At 42.7% G+C, this 14,930-nt stretch overlaps 1 protein-coding gene across 1 annotated transcript in view; it reads left to right on the forward strand.

Annotated features, from left to right (window-relative positions):
• ARPC1A (actin related protein 2/3 complex subunit 1A) overlaps positions 1-12,692 on the forward strand; it is a 31,700-nt gene extending 19,008 nt beyond the window's left edge. The window contains exons 5-10 of the mRNA XM_037138201.2: positions 1,973-2,080; positions 4,197-4,409; positions 6,576-6,651; positions 6,868-7,061; positions 10,455-10,545; positions 12,282-12,692. Of these exons, the coding sequence (XP_036994096.1) occupies positions 1,973-2,080; positions 4,197-4,409; positions 6,576-6,651; positions 6,868-7,061; positions 10,455-10,545; positions 12,282-12,320 (721 nt within the window). The 3' untranslated portion in view covers positions 12,321-12,692. The remainder of the gene's footprint in view (positions 1-1,972; positions 2,081-4,196; positions 4,410-6,575; positions 6,652-6,867; positions 7,062-10,454; positions 10,546-12,281) is intronic.
• The last annotated feature ends 2,238 nt before the right edge of the window (positions 12,693-14,930 follow it).

Raw genomic sequence — 14,930 nt, forward strand, 5'->3', positions numbered from 1 at the left:
TTATCTGCCTGTGAATATGTGACCAAGGTCAGCCAGCCACCTTGCGCCCTTACTGGCTCCACCTGTTACCACCCCACACCTGGGATCTGCCATCTGCTGCCTGCGCGCCTGGGTCGGTCTGGCCACTTTTTCCTGTGCAACCCCACTCCGCCAGCCGCTGATTCTATCCCTCTTACTGGTCTGGCTGAATGGTTCGTTGTTGTCAGACTTCTGTCCAGTTCAATTTTCTATGTTTTGTTTGCATTTTTGTTACTAAAACTTTGTTGTCTTTAAACTTGGTTGTGCAAGGAGGCACAGTGTTTCCATGTACACCTCCATCTTGGCCGGAAGTCCCATGTGTCTTAAGTTCTTTAGCTTTTACACTTCTTATGCTATTCCTGCCCTTCCCCTGTCTATTTTCTACCTACCATCTATGCTACTTATTCTCTGTACCTTTTCCCCCTTTCTCCTCCTCCCACTCCCCTGTTGCTATTATTAAATAAGTTAGAATATTGTCTATTTTTCAGAATGAAATTTTTCAGATGGGTTCCTAACAAAAAGATTCTATAGAAAAATAAGCCCTGGCTGGCATAACTCAGTGGATTGAGCGCGGGCCTGCGAACCAGAGTATCGCGGTTCGATTCCCAGTCAGGGCACATGCCTGGGTTGCAGGCCAGTTCCCAGCAGGGGACACACGAGAGGCAACCATACATTGATATTTCTCTCCCACTCTTTCTCCTTCCCTTCCCCTCTCTCGAAAAATAAAATAAACAAAATATTTAAAAATAATAATTATTCTAATGCATAAAATAAAGGACACATTCAAAAGGAAACTAACTCCATTAATAGTTATAAAAATATTTTTTAAAAAAAGAAAAATAGCTTTCAAGAAAGGGTATTTGGTCCAATATTAAGTGTCTCCTCTTGAACAACAGAACATGATTGATTTTTAAGCAGTAGTTTAAGGGCAGAAGCTGATTTACATATGCCAGAATAATGACTGGTTTTAAACAAAAATAAACTCTTTAAATGGAGCTAGAGGATTACAAGTTAACCTCCAAAAAGAGGTTCTGCTGATTTCTTGGTTGTGTTTTCTGTCTGAAAAAAAAAAATTTTTTTTAATTTGCAGCTTCAGGAAGTTTATTGTACTTAGCATTGGAAACTTAGAAAAAAAGTTATCTTACAACCCAAACGTAACCTAAAATGAAACAATAAATCACTGAGTATGTATAATAAAAATTCAAGTAATTTCTTCCCTGGCCAGTGTTGCTCAGTTGTTGGGAATGTCGTGCTGTAAATTGAAAGGTCTCTGGTTTGATTCCCAGTCAGGGCATGTGCCTGAGTTGTGGGCCAGGACTCCAGTTGAGGGCATGCAGAGAGGAAACCGATTGTTTCTCTCCCACATTGATGTTTCTGTCCCTCTCTCCCACCCTCCCTTCCCATTTTTCTTTAAAAAAAATAGTTAAAGTCTCACGAAATCTGAAACTCTATGGAGCAGTACCAGAGTTTATCCATAAACAAACTTGCTAAAGAGGATCCCCTGGTAACTGGAAAAGTTCAGAACTGGTTACCCTGATGAAAATGTCAAAACCTAAAATACAGGAAAATGGAAGGGACTATCTATGATTCTTCCTGTCTTCCTCTAGAAATGTACCTTCTTTCAGGCAGGAGACATGGTAGCCACATAAGAACCATGCATTGGTGTTTTGTTTTGTTTTATTTTATTTATTTTTAGAGAGAGGGAAAGGGAACGGGAAGAGATAAACATCAGTGTGTGGATGCCTCTTGTGCGCCCCCTACTGGGGGCCTGGCCTGCAATCCAGGCGTGTATACTGAGAATTGAACCGGCAACCCCTTGGTTCACAGGCCAGTACTCAATCGACTGAGCCACACCTGCCAGGGTGCATTGGTGTTTTTTACCTGACATATTTGTAGGTCATTTGTGGATTGTTTGATTTGTGGATAAACTAAAATGGATTTTCTCCTTTTGTAGGTGGGTAAGCAAGCACATTAAAAAGCCAATTCGCTCCACAGTCCTCAGCTTGGATTGGCATCCCAACAATGTTTTGCTGGCAGCAGGATCATGTGATTTCAAATGCAGGTGGGAACATGAGAATCGAACAGACACACGCTGTTCATTGTTCATCTTTGAACAGATATTTTAAGGTCCCTTTTTGCAAGGTACTCTACCAAGCACCATAAGGAACTCAGAGATATGAAAGGAGCTTGTAATCTAGAAGAGGAACTTAAAGCAAGTGCATAAATCACTGACACAGAAAGAAGTAGACTTGGAAGTTTGGTAGAAAGGAGATGCAAGGGTGGGGACAGGGAGGTTTTCCTTAAGCAAAACATCCATGGTTTGGAGCAGGAGCAGTGTTCTCCTCCTCTCCCCCTCCCTCAACTACAATGTTATTTCTCATTGTATAATCCAGGCAGCAGACTCTGCAAATGCCAGTATGAAAGTAAGATTAACAAAACATAGCTGAACAGTATACTGCTGAGCTGTTATTATGCTGTTCATTTTCAGTTAAAGCTTTTTGTTAGTAGCATGAGGCTAAAAGAAACACAGCCACTTGGCTAAGAGCTTTAAGGATCATAGAAATAATTGCTTCTTTTAAAGTTATTCTTTATCAGCAAGGCTTTTTTTTCCCTTTAGCCAAAAAGAAAGCAAATAAATGCTGCTTCCTGTTGACTCCGTGGTGGGTTGGGAGATGGGATGCATCTTTCTTTAATAGGCAGTATGGAAAATACCCAGAAAACCTAACTAGTGATTTATATCCATGAATACCTAAGAATTTTTTGTTTTGGATTGTTTTTCATTTTTTAATATATGTGGCTATTTGACTGTGGGAAGGGGACTCAGTAGTGTCAAGGCAGTTTTTGGAAATATATTAGTTCTACCAAAGAACCAGTGTATCAGAAAAGATACATAAATATTCTCTAGAGTTTTTTATATCTAAAACTTTTGTTTTTGTCATGTACCCCAAGTCATTCTAGCTCCCTGAGAAGACGGAGCTAAGTGTTAATGTTACATACCACCTGGGTCGTTTGGCTGTGTCTAAAAATCTGGTTGTGAAAATAGGTTACAATTCCTTTGTTAACAATAATTTCCAGAAATAAACTTTTCTTTGACTTGTGCTCTTTTAGGAATGGGTCTGTTCAGTTCACACTCTCAAGTTTGCAGCTGAGAACCACCTGTTCTTTCCTGGACTTAGATGACTGACATAGTAGCCACTGTAATGCTGATGTAAAGCACAGTGATTCTAAAATGGTCACGTCAGTAAACTTACAGTTGGCTCACTGCACCCTTTCCCTCTCTGATGCCCTGACTCTTCCAGAATGGCTGCTGCCATTGTCATTTGTTGGGGAAATATTCTGGATCATTTAGGGAATCTTTAGGTTCAGAAATGTTTGAAGAGAAGCTTTACAAAGTAGATAGAGCAAACAGGAATAAAAGGATAGATTCCTAGCTGTTCTTTATCCCTTTTGCTTCCCACCTCAAGGAATTAGAGAAAGAGACTGGTGAGCAGGCTATACAGGAACCAGTTCATTTCAGACTACACCTGCCACAAAGGCTGGACAGTAGGCCTCAGAGCCAAGTGAGCACAGTCCTCTGCCTGACAGCACTAGGGAAAGCCTGCTTGCTCTTCCCACAGCCTCCCTTGGCTTTCTCTTTGGATGTCCCTTTAAGTGGATTTATACCATTGGTTTATTGCAGAGTGGCAACTAGTTTCCTTTCTCCTACCATTTGGCTGTGTGGGCTTCCTGGACTACTGTGTTGAGAATGATGGTGAAGCAGACAGACAGGAAAGAATGCTGTGCTCCTTTAGCCAGATCTCCCTGGGGAAAGGGAGAGCAGGACAGCACAATCCTCCCCTAGAATGTACACTCCTGCAGGGAAGGGCTTTTTGTAAAAGGCGAAAGATTTATACGATCTGAAGAGAAACCAGAGTAGGCTTTTTGTATCATTACTTCTGTGATGCATCATAAGCACTCTGTGAATATACATTGATTGAGTATGGATTTACCAAACTTGGATTGGCCTGTAGGCAGCCTGGAACCATTCTGTGTCATAAGACGTCTGTGTACCTGAACTTGTCCATCATATTTTGCTGTTTGTATTCTGGGATACCTTATGGCAGCTGCCTGTGGCCTATTTCTATATACATATATTTTCATTTACTTTTTCAATTCTCTCCCTGCCCCTTAAACTGCAGAGTGTTTTCTGCATACATTAAAGAAGTGGATGAAAAGCCAGCCAGTACACCCTGGGGCAGCAAAATGCCTTTTGGTCAGCTGATGTCAGAGTTTGGTGGCAGTGGCACTGGTGGCTGGGTGCATGGTGTCAGCTTCTCTGCCAGCGGGAGCCGCCTGGCCTGGGTCAGCCACGACAGCACCGTGTCCGTTGCTGATGCCTCAAAAAGTGTGCAGTGAGTATTTGCCTTTTGTTTTGAGTTTGGAAGTGGAATAGAATCTCTCACCACCTGGACTAAAGCTGCCCTTCCCTGGGCACTTATGCAGGATGAAAGCATAGAAATCTGACCGAGGACTACAAGGCAGCCTTTAAAGTCACAGACACACAGTTAGATTGTCCACTCAGGAAAATTTTAAAGAGTTAGGTCTCACTTCCAGAAACAAATTCTTAATGGAAATGCTGATAGTGATTCCTTAAATAGATTATGCATTCTTGTGCATTCTGTGTAGTCACTCCATTAGTTTGGGACTTCAATTAGTAATACTAAAACCATGAAGCCAGTTCCTCTGATAACAGGCTAGAAGAACTGGAATTGTGATGATTCATTGGTGCCCACTCAGCCTTAAGGAGAGCATTAGACATCTTGTTAAACATCAGAATTCATATTTGTTCACCATATGTTGGAGGAAGACTCTCCTTTCCTCGTGCATCCTTTTCCATTTACAGCCAAAGGTAACCTACTTTTAAAGGTCTCCTGATTTTCCCTGGTTAGGTGGCTCAGCTGGTTAGAACGTCGTCCCATACACCCAAAGGTCGCAGGTTTAATCAGGGCACATACCTAAGTTGCAGGTTCAGTCCTCTGTCGAGGCACATAGGGAAGGCAACCGACTGATGTTTCCTTCTCACATTAATGTCTCTCACTGTCTCCCCCCCTTCCTCTCTCTCTCTCCCCATTTCTCTCTCTCTCTCTCTCCTCCTTCCTCTCTCTCTAAAATTAATAAACATATCCTCAGTTGAGGATTTTTTAAAAGTTTCCTGACTTAACCTGTATACGGAGAACCTGTCACATTAGGTGACTCTGGCTCCCTCTGCTGCCCAGTGACAACAAAGTGACACTTAAGAGAAAATATTTTTTCTTAACAGATTGAATTATATTTTTAAATTTTATGTTTCTTTAAAACACCCCCACATTATAAATGACATAGTCTTCTAGAAGTTTTCTATATACATATACTCATACAGCTTTTGATTTTTAACAGGAATGAAATTATGCTATACATTCTGTACAGTAATTTGCCTTTTGTCATTCAGTAATTCGTGTACAATTTATTATAGTGTCTAATAAGCTCTTAGCATGTCTACCCGTGTATTGATTTATATTTGGCTTTTCTGGTCGTGCAAGTCAGATTAAGTCTTCCATTCTTCCCTTTCTCAAATGTAAATATTTCATATAGTAAAAGGCAGGTATGCCACAGTGAGGCCTTAAGACAAGGTGTTATGGCAGCTGCCTGTGGCCTATTTCTATATCAGTGGTATATGAGGTAGAGAGGTTGCCTCTTGAGATAGAGTTAGTTTTCAAAATGCATCATCTTTTACATGAAGTTATATGATCCTATTTCATCAACCAGTGTGTTTTTCTGCCATATCTGTGTAACCTTTTGGCAGGGTACTGAAGATTACTAAATTATATACTTAGTGCTTGTATAAGTTTGCCTGTATGTACTTACACACACCTCTTGTATGCACATTCCAGGCTGGCTAAGACTTTTTCTTGTTCATCAGTAGCCCTAGCTCTTAACCAGTGCCTGGTGTAGCAAAGAGAATAGCCATTCATAACCATTTGTGGTCCCAGCCCTCTCAGAACCCACAGTGAGCACAGGCAAGGATAAAATAGCAGAATAAGGCATTCAGTCATGAGTGACAATAAGAACTTTAGGAGGTCAGTTAAAGGAGAAGCCATTTTAGGCTGATGTGGCCCAGGAAAGCTTCATGGAGGTGATCAAATCAGAGCTGAGCTTCAGAGACTGGGGTGGACTTTGGATAAGCAAGAGGAGCAGAGATAGCATGTGGTAAAGGGGTGTGGGGGCAGAGATGGGATAGAACAAGGGCCTGCGGGACACCAAGCTGTAGACCAGTTTGTTGTGATTTGAGGGACATTAGAGAGGAGTGGAGCATAGACTAAAGATGAAGAGAGCGGAAGGCCTCAGTTCCTGCAGGTCACCTCACGGCCATCTCATGCCTGAGATTCCTGAAAGACTAGGACATGGGGCTCCTTTTAAACATAAGTAGTTATTTATACTGCTGATGTTCCTATGAGAATGGGTCCTTTGTCATCTTCTTTACCTATAAAGAAACTGAATGGTTTGTTCTATCTCCATTTAACAAGTGTTCTTGTGTTCAGGGTCTCAACTCTGAAAACAGAGTTCCTGCCCCTCCTGAGTGTGTCCTTTGTCTCAGAGAATAGCGTCGTAGCTGCTGTAAGTATTTCTCTTCCTCTTTCCTTATAATACACTGTATATGATTCTTCAGAACAGGAGCAATGTGTGCTCTAGCACTAGCACAAAGTGGAATGGCCTCTTAGAAGAAACAGCTAGCCTTTAGGAGTAAGAGATGGCTGTGGTGGTGAACGTTCAGATGAGGGGTTGGTAGGTAGGCAGTGTACTCTCCAGAGACTGACTAATATCTTGTTTCAGGGCCATGACTGCTGCCCAATGCTCTTTAACTATGATGACCGTGGCTGCTTGACTTTCGTCTCCAAGCTAGATATTCCAAAACAGAGCATCCAGCGCAACATGTCTGCCATGGAACGCTTCCGCAACATGGACAAGAGGGCCACAACCGAGGACCGCAATACAGCCTTGGAGACACTGCACCAGAATAGCATCACGTAGGTGCCACCCAGCCACCTGGGGCCCTGTGGGCTGGGATCTGATTTCCTGGATGTCACCTGTAGTCAGGGCCCTGGCCATCTGCAAAGAAGTGTTCAGGTGACCAAGATGCCCTTCTTTTCCTCTGTTTCCTGACTGGGTCTTTATGAAAGTTCTGTAATCTTCATGCCCAGACATCCCTTCAGGAATGAGCACAAGAAGTTTGTAGCTTTCCAACTTGAGGTTCTTTATTTTCAACTCATGATAGGAAGTGAACTACACCCACCCAGTCATTCTGTCCTTCAAGATGCAGACAGTACAAGTCATCCCAAGGGAGGAGAGTGAGCTGGTGTGGACTCAGTGCAGTCTCTTCCTAGAGCTTGCTTTCTCAGAAACTTGACTGAGAATATAAGGACTCTAATGAACGAAGTAGAAACAGACTCACAGATACAAAGAACAGACTTATAGCTGTCAGACGAGAGGGGGGTTGAGGGGCTGGGTGAAAAAGGTAAAGGGATTAAGCCACAAAAAATAAACTCATGGCCCTGGCTCTGGTGTAGCTCAGTGGATTGAGCGCGGACCTGCGAACCACACAGTTGCAGTTTGATTCCCAGTCAGGACCCATGCCTGGGTTGCAGGCCAATTCCCAGCAGGGGGCGCATGAGAGGCAACCATACATTGATATTTCTCTCCCTCTCTCCTTCCTTTCCCCTCTAAAGATCAATAAATAAAATTTAAAAAAAAAAAACAACCTCATAGACACAACAGCATGGTGACTGCCAGAGGGAAAGGGGGGTGGGAGGAGGTGGAAGAGGATACAGAGGGGGATAAACAGTGAAGGAAGGAAACTTGTCTTTGGATGGTGAACATACAATACAGTATAGAGATAGTGTATTATAAAATTGTACACTTGAAACCTATATAATTTTATTAACCAGTGTCATCCCAATAAATTCAGTAAAAATTTTTTCAAAAAGAGAGAATGAAAGAAGACCTTTCCAAATGTCACATTCCTCTGGTAGTGAAAATGACAGGAAGGTTAGTTACATCCTGTTTGAAAAGGTAATTCTAGCTACCCTTTCAGCCATGAATTTCAAGTAATGTATACAAGTAAGAAGATTTTTTGAATTAGAGAAACAATTCCTTAGCATCATTGTGACAAGCTGAAGAGTTTATTATTTTTCATCAGGGACATGTGGTTATATAAGACAATAGGACTGTGTTTTGTCCAAAAAGCTTAATTTTTTTAAACCTAGTCCGGAAATGCAATATATTCTCTTTTTTAAGATTTTATTTATGTATTTTTAAAGAGAGGGGAAGGGAGGGAGAGAAACGTTGATGTATAATTGGTTGCCTCTCACACGCCCACAACTGCACACCTGGCCTGCAACCCAGGCATGTGCCCTGACTGGGAATTGAACCAGTGACCTTTTGGTTCACAGGCCAGCACAGTACCATAAGATACTCTCTTTTCCACTAGACCTTTTATATTGAGAGACTTTTAATGTGGTGATGGTGGCAGGAAGAATAATGGGAACCTCTAGACTTTCTCTTTGAGAGAATTATCAATTCAGGTTGTGCTTATCATCATGTTCAGTGGAAGGGACCACTGGAACTAAAGTAGGCTGAAAATGTCTGCACCCTGCTGAAAAGGAGCAGTGTGAAGAAATAGCAAAACTTTCTTCACACTTTCAAGCTTCTCTGTCTCAAATGACTTTCAGAGTTCTTTCTTGTGAATTTTTCTTATGCTCCTCTGCAGATTGTGTATCAGAAAGGAAGCAGCTCTCATTGCCTCTCTGATACATTTAGGTTAAAAATAAAATGATAGACCCTTGAAAATTAACATGTTTACTTTTACTTGCAGATACTAAGTCCTCTTTGCTCTAGAGCTGGTTAGCAAGCTTTTTCTGTAAGGAATCAGATAGTAAATATTTTAGGCTCTTTGGGGCTATACAGTCTCCATTATAACTCAACTCTTTCACTGTGGTACAAAAGCTATTATGGACAATGTGTAAATAAATGAGCTTGGCTGTATTTCAGTAAAACACTATGGACCTGAAATTTGAATTTCACATAATTTTCACATGTCATGAAATAATAGTGTTTTTTCCCCAGTCATTTAAAATTGTAAAATCCATTCTTACCTCACAGGTTGTACAGAAACAGATGGTATGTGCCATTTGCCATCCCTTCCTAGAGGGAATGTTCTAGGTGTTTAAGAGGAAAAAAAGAAATATCGTCTAAGCTATAGAATTGATTTTCTTGAAAGTCTTTCAGATAACTAGGCTGAGACAAATTGTTTCATTTATCTGTTCTTCTGCTTTGCCTGGTTGGAATATTATGGCTTGTCTGACTGTTGCTAACATTTATAATGATTAATTTCAAATGCAAGGAGACCTATTGGCTTATGTGCCCTGACTGTTGGAAAGTGATTTGAAAGTTTCTGTTTGACACCAGTTGGATTTGGGTTGTAATTCATCCTGCCTCTACAATTTTTTTAAATTAGTTTCCATTTCAGTTATGGCTGTGGGCCTGCCCCTGCCCTGCTCCTGGGCAGTTTGCGTGCTCTGGAATGTCTTTTCTCCATGTCACTAATTAATGCAGGTTCCTAACTTCACTCTCATTTCAGTCTTTTCTGGGCACCTGGCATTAAAATGCACTTGTGTATTTACTTTTTTTTCCCCATTGGTTGTGAAATGATTTTTAAATATTTTCCTTTGTAGTTCTTAACTAGCCGGGCATTCCACTGCAATATGTTGACACCATCTGTGATGTCATGAGGGTGGCAACCATGAACATTACAGCCCACAAACTGGGCAGTCCCCAGCATCTCTGTAATGGTTCCACAGAGTTCTCTGGCTAAAGACTGGTGCCACATCTGTCAGGCAGTGTTAACAATCTCATCAGTAGTGGTATTTCTATTGTGCTTAATGTTTTTTTTGCCTCTTTCTGTCTTGTGGTGGTTCTTTGAAGGCTTTGATGATCAGGGCCCAGTTAGAAGGTACCACCTCAACCTGGACCTGTCTGTTCCAAATGGTCAGTTTCACTGGAATCTTCAGACCCTTCTAATCACTGGTTGCTTTGATGATGTCATCACCAGCCCTTTTTGGAGACAGGCCTAGGGGGGTGATCTTGGGGCCAGGTCAGATGTGGCACCGACTTCCTCGCTTCATGTATACAACTTTGATTTCATTGGGATCAAACTCCAGTGGCACAGGGGAGGAGTGCACCTACGCCTCCTCCAAGCCAAAGCCGTATGCATATTTTCTAAGTCAGAGTGTTGCAGCCTAATGTTAATAGAAACTTGGTATTCAGGAGTTAATAGTTTCTTTAAAATGCCTTTACACTGTTATGAGGGCTGGGGCTCAGTTCTACCACATATCCTACAATCTCTTGTTTTTGCCTTTTTTTAGTCAAGTATCTATTTATGAAGTGGACAAGCAAGATTGTCGCAAGTTTTGCACTACTGGCATCGATGGAGCCATGACTATTTGGGATTTCAAGGTATTTTCTGCCTTTTACAACAAATCTTGTTTGTGTTAAAACTCTTCCTGTGAGAAAAATGTTTTTCATTTCTTGAAACAGAATATCAAAGTCAATGCAAATCATAAATGTAGGACATTAGACTGTAGTTGGCTTTAAAAACCTAAAAGTCATTAGCAGGAAGAAACCATACTTTTCCAATGAGATAGAATACATACTCCTTCCTAGATGGCATCTACTCATAGAGTAAGTATTGCGTGCCATTTCTGTAGCAGGCCCAGTGTTGGGCACCAGTCTGAGTTGCATTATATAGCTGTATTTTCATGCAATGAAAATATATTACACTAAATAATCTAATAAACATTCACCCAGTGTCCTCTGTGCATGAGGCATGGTGCTAGGCACTGAGGATATTGAGATGAAGGAGTCCCTAAGGGGGAGTTGTCTGGTAGGAGAGAGAGGAAGGTGAGGGTATTGGGTGGAGCTCTAGCAGAGAATCCACTACCTCTCCTTTCACATGGAGGAGTGTAGGATGCATAGGCTGCCAGTGCTGCAGGGAAAAACCACACCTCTAGATGCAGTGGGATTTCAGGGTACATGGTTGGGACCAAAGGGGGTGCACAAGCATTCTAAGCAGCAAGAGCAGCCTGTGCAGATCAGGCCTAGAGCTCAGCGTGTGCGCACTGCATTCAAGGCACTGCCAGGGTTTTGGACTGTGGTGTGAGTCCTATAGAAGCAGAAGGTGGAACTAGAAAAAAAGAGCTGTGGCATGGTCAGGGAGAGGAAGCTGGGCTTTGTTTGCAGACAGTTAGGAGCTGATCCAGAGCCAAAGTAAAAGCACCCAGCTGTAAGGCATGAGTGGCCTAGGCAACCGAGGGCTCCGGGCAGAGTCTAGCAAACAAGTGATGAGGATATGAACTGCAGCTGTAGCAGGGGTTGTGGCCAGGAAGCTTTGGACTGGAGAGAGATTTAGGAGGACTGATAGAAGGGGGTAGTGATAAATGCAGGAGGACTCTGTATGCTCCGGCTTTACAGAATTTTGCCGTTGTGCATTTCCATGATGTTTTATATTTTTTCCCCCTCCTTGGGTCAAATACATAGTATGGAAAAGCTTCCAGAATATTCTGGAGAAACAAACTGCCTTTCTCTAAGTCTCTCTACCCCCTTTTAATTCCATGTGCTTTAAGCCCCAGGCATTGTGGCTCCCTGTGTAGTTCCCACCACCTGGGTGGTCACAGCTCTGCTTTTTGTTTGATCTCTTAGGCCATGTCCTTTTCTCTCTTGATGCATTTGTGTAAGCAAGCAAGTCCCGGTGCAGTTTTCTCTTCAGTCCATCCTCCTTTGAGCACCTACTGTATTGTGCAGCCCACTGGCTGCCATGTGGCCTACAGAAACACAGAAGCCCCTGCCATTAGGGCATATAGAGTATGGCAAACAGGCAAGGGGTGTGTGCACAGATGGCCCTGATCATTAAAGGCCAATGACATAGATAAGGAGGTGTGTGTTCCAGGAACACAGAGGAGTGTGCCCAGAGCCTATGGGCTGGGGTGGTGAGGACAGGGAATATAGCCTAGAACAGCCAGCAGTCCTAGAGAATCTCTGCTGGACAGAGTCCTGGGAGAGAATTGGGGTGGGGGAGCGGTCAAAGAGCCTGCACCTCAGCTGACGAGAGGCAGGGGAGTGGTGTGGCACTATGGGGAAAATGCCAGGATAGACAACCCTCAGTAACCCTTAGTGTTCTTCCTGCCATTTTCAAGACCTTAGAGTCTTCCATCCAGGGCCTTCGGATAATGTGAAGCTGAGGGAGCCTCCCAGATTCAGCGTGACAAACTGACAAACTGCCCATGGCAGCTCCACCATTTGCATGATGGTGAGGAGAGCCAGCCACAAGGAAACACTGAAGACACATATCTCGCAAATGTTGTTTGTGTGGTTTTGTTTGAATATAATTGGTGAAAGTGTTGGTTTTTTAAAAGCAGTGACTGGGTTTTGTTTGTTTTTTGGTTTTTTGTCTGTTTATTTTTTGGGTTTTTGTTTTTGCTATTTCATTCCATTTTTGACCAAAGTTTCTCTTTTAGTAGTTTATTATGGAAAATTGTCACACTAACTTAAAAGGTGGAGAGATATGTAAATTGCTAAAAAAAAATGAAATAAAAGTACTGAATGTGTTTTGGTTTTGTTTCCTTATAATATACCTGCTTTTAGTGGAAAAACTGGGCCACCTCTTTAGACTAGTTTTTTAGATGAAATCTTGGATTATTAGTTTCTTAAATTGAATTCAAGTGTTTTTCTTCAACCAAAAGAACAATTTATTGAATGCTATCTTTTGGCATTGCAGTACTTTTGCAAAGTAGATGTACTGTCCCCACATTGCACACAAGGCAACAGAGATACCTGCCCACCGCCATTAAGCAGCCAGGCCCAATGGGAGCCTACTCGGAGACCCTGTGGTCTGGGCCCTGGGCCTACAGCAGGGGCAACCACAGAAATGGGCACCTCTAGGCGCATACTGCAAGGAGGGAGTGTGCAGTGGGAAGAGGAAAGGAACACGTTATCATTTTGGTTTAGTGATTACTATGCCCAAGCTAGGTTACCTTCATCATAATTAAGCATGGAGGTTGACATTCCAAGGCTGAGGCTCTTGAGAGATGAAAATATAAATGAATAACAAAGTAAACTAATACAGAGTAGCCTTGGGCATGGCCATATTCTTGACCTCACTGGCCCAGGAGAAGTAGAGCAGTGAATGAAACCCAACTCTAGTTTTAGGACACTGGTAACAGTGCTTCTCAGAGGACGTCATGATATTCTCTGAAGAGTTACGCTGCCCTTTTGGCGACTTGTGGACACGTTACTCCCTCCAGGAGAGAATCCAGAGCTCCTGAGGTGCCAGCTCGGTGGGCCTACCTCTCCTGTTTGCTGTCGTGTTCTCTCTGGAACTGATGGCAGGAGCTCCTTCGCATATACGTGTTTGCCCCAGTGCACCAGCAAGGCTGTCCTCACAGAGAGAGGAGGAAAGACAAAGGCAGGCCAAAATTACAAATTAGCAAGCCCTGGGGTTCTTAGAGAAACATTGTATTCCATGAAAGAAACAGCCACAACAAAAAAAAATAATTTATGAACTTTGTTGCCAAGAATTTTATAGCCACAGAGTAGTCTTTTTTTTTTTTTTTTTTTATAAACCTGAGTCATTTCTCAGTCATGGGAGGGCTCCCATCCCAGTCATGGCAGCTAGGGTCTTAAAATTGGGGACACTCCCTCCTTGCACCCTACCTTTGAGACTCAGGCAAGGCCTGGGTCCACAATGACTGCCCATCTGGAGGGCTTCCAGGTGACCACCAAAGCCCTTTGATTCAAAGTTGTGGGATTTCATGTCACAAATTATAGTTCTGCCAAGTTGTATAACCTTGAACAGTTGTTAACATCTCTGAACCTCAGCCTCCCTACCCATAAAATGGTGATACGGGATTAGTAATTTTCGTTAGATAGTACAGCTGGGGTTTGCTTTCAGGCTTAGCACTGGCCCTGTAATTGGCCTTGGAGACCCTTAGTATGCCTGGGAACAGTGTATGAAGGATTTTGCTAACAAAAAAAAAAATGGAATAGTTCATTCCAGAATACTATGCTTAGAAAACTGGGGACCTCAGAACCCAATTGTTTAGGCCTAACTCTTCAGTTTGCCCAACAGCCATCACCAGTGGAGTGGCTCCCGTGTGCCCCAACTCTGGAGGCAACGATGTGAAGTCCCAGGGTTCTCCCAGGTGTGTGAAAGCTACCCCATGTGGAATAGTCAGTACAGGTCAGTATGTGAATCACAAAGTTATGTTATTTAAGTTACTGTCAGTGCATAATTTACATAAAGTGTGGTAGGTGGAATAATCCCCCCCCCCCGCCCCAAAGATGTCCACGTCCTAATTCCCAGAACCTATGAACTTTTCAGATGGAATTAAATTAAAGATGTGATGGGGAGACTATCCCGGGTGATCGGGGCGGGGGGGGGGGCAATATGATCACAAGGATCCTTGCAAGAGGGAGGCAGGAGGGTCAGAGATGTAATGGTGGAATCGTAGGTTGGAGGCCACAAGGCCACAGATCCAAGGAATGCAGGGAGCCTCTGTATAAGCTGGGAAAGGCACAGAAACAGCTTCTCTGTCACCTCCAGGAGTGCCACCTGCCCACTGAGACGGGTTGTGGTTGTAAGAATCCATTTGTGTCACTCCCGGCAGCCCTGTTTGTAGCAATCACTACAGCAGCAATGGGAAACAAATATATTAAGTCAGCCCAGAGAAGGAAGAATGATCTAGAGCAGTGTTTTTCACACTGACAGAGCCCATTAGTGATTGTAAAAATCAATTTAGTAGGTCATGACGCACTTTTTTAAAATAGAACAAGAAAATAACATTGTG

The sequence above is a fragment of the Artibeus jamaicensis genome, unplaced genomic scaffold, assembly GCF_021234435.1.
Source record: "Artibeus jamaicensis isolate MK-2021 breed Jamaican fruit bat unplaced genomic scaffold, CSHL_Jam_final contig_402, whole genome shotgun sequence".
NCBI lineage: Eukaryota > Metazoa > Chordata > Mammalia > Chiroptera > Phyllostomidae > Artibeus > Artibeus jamaicensis.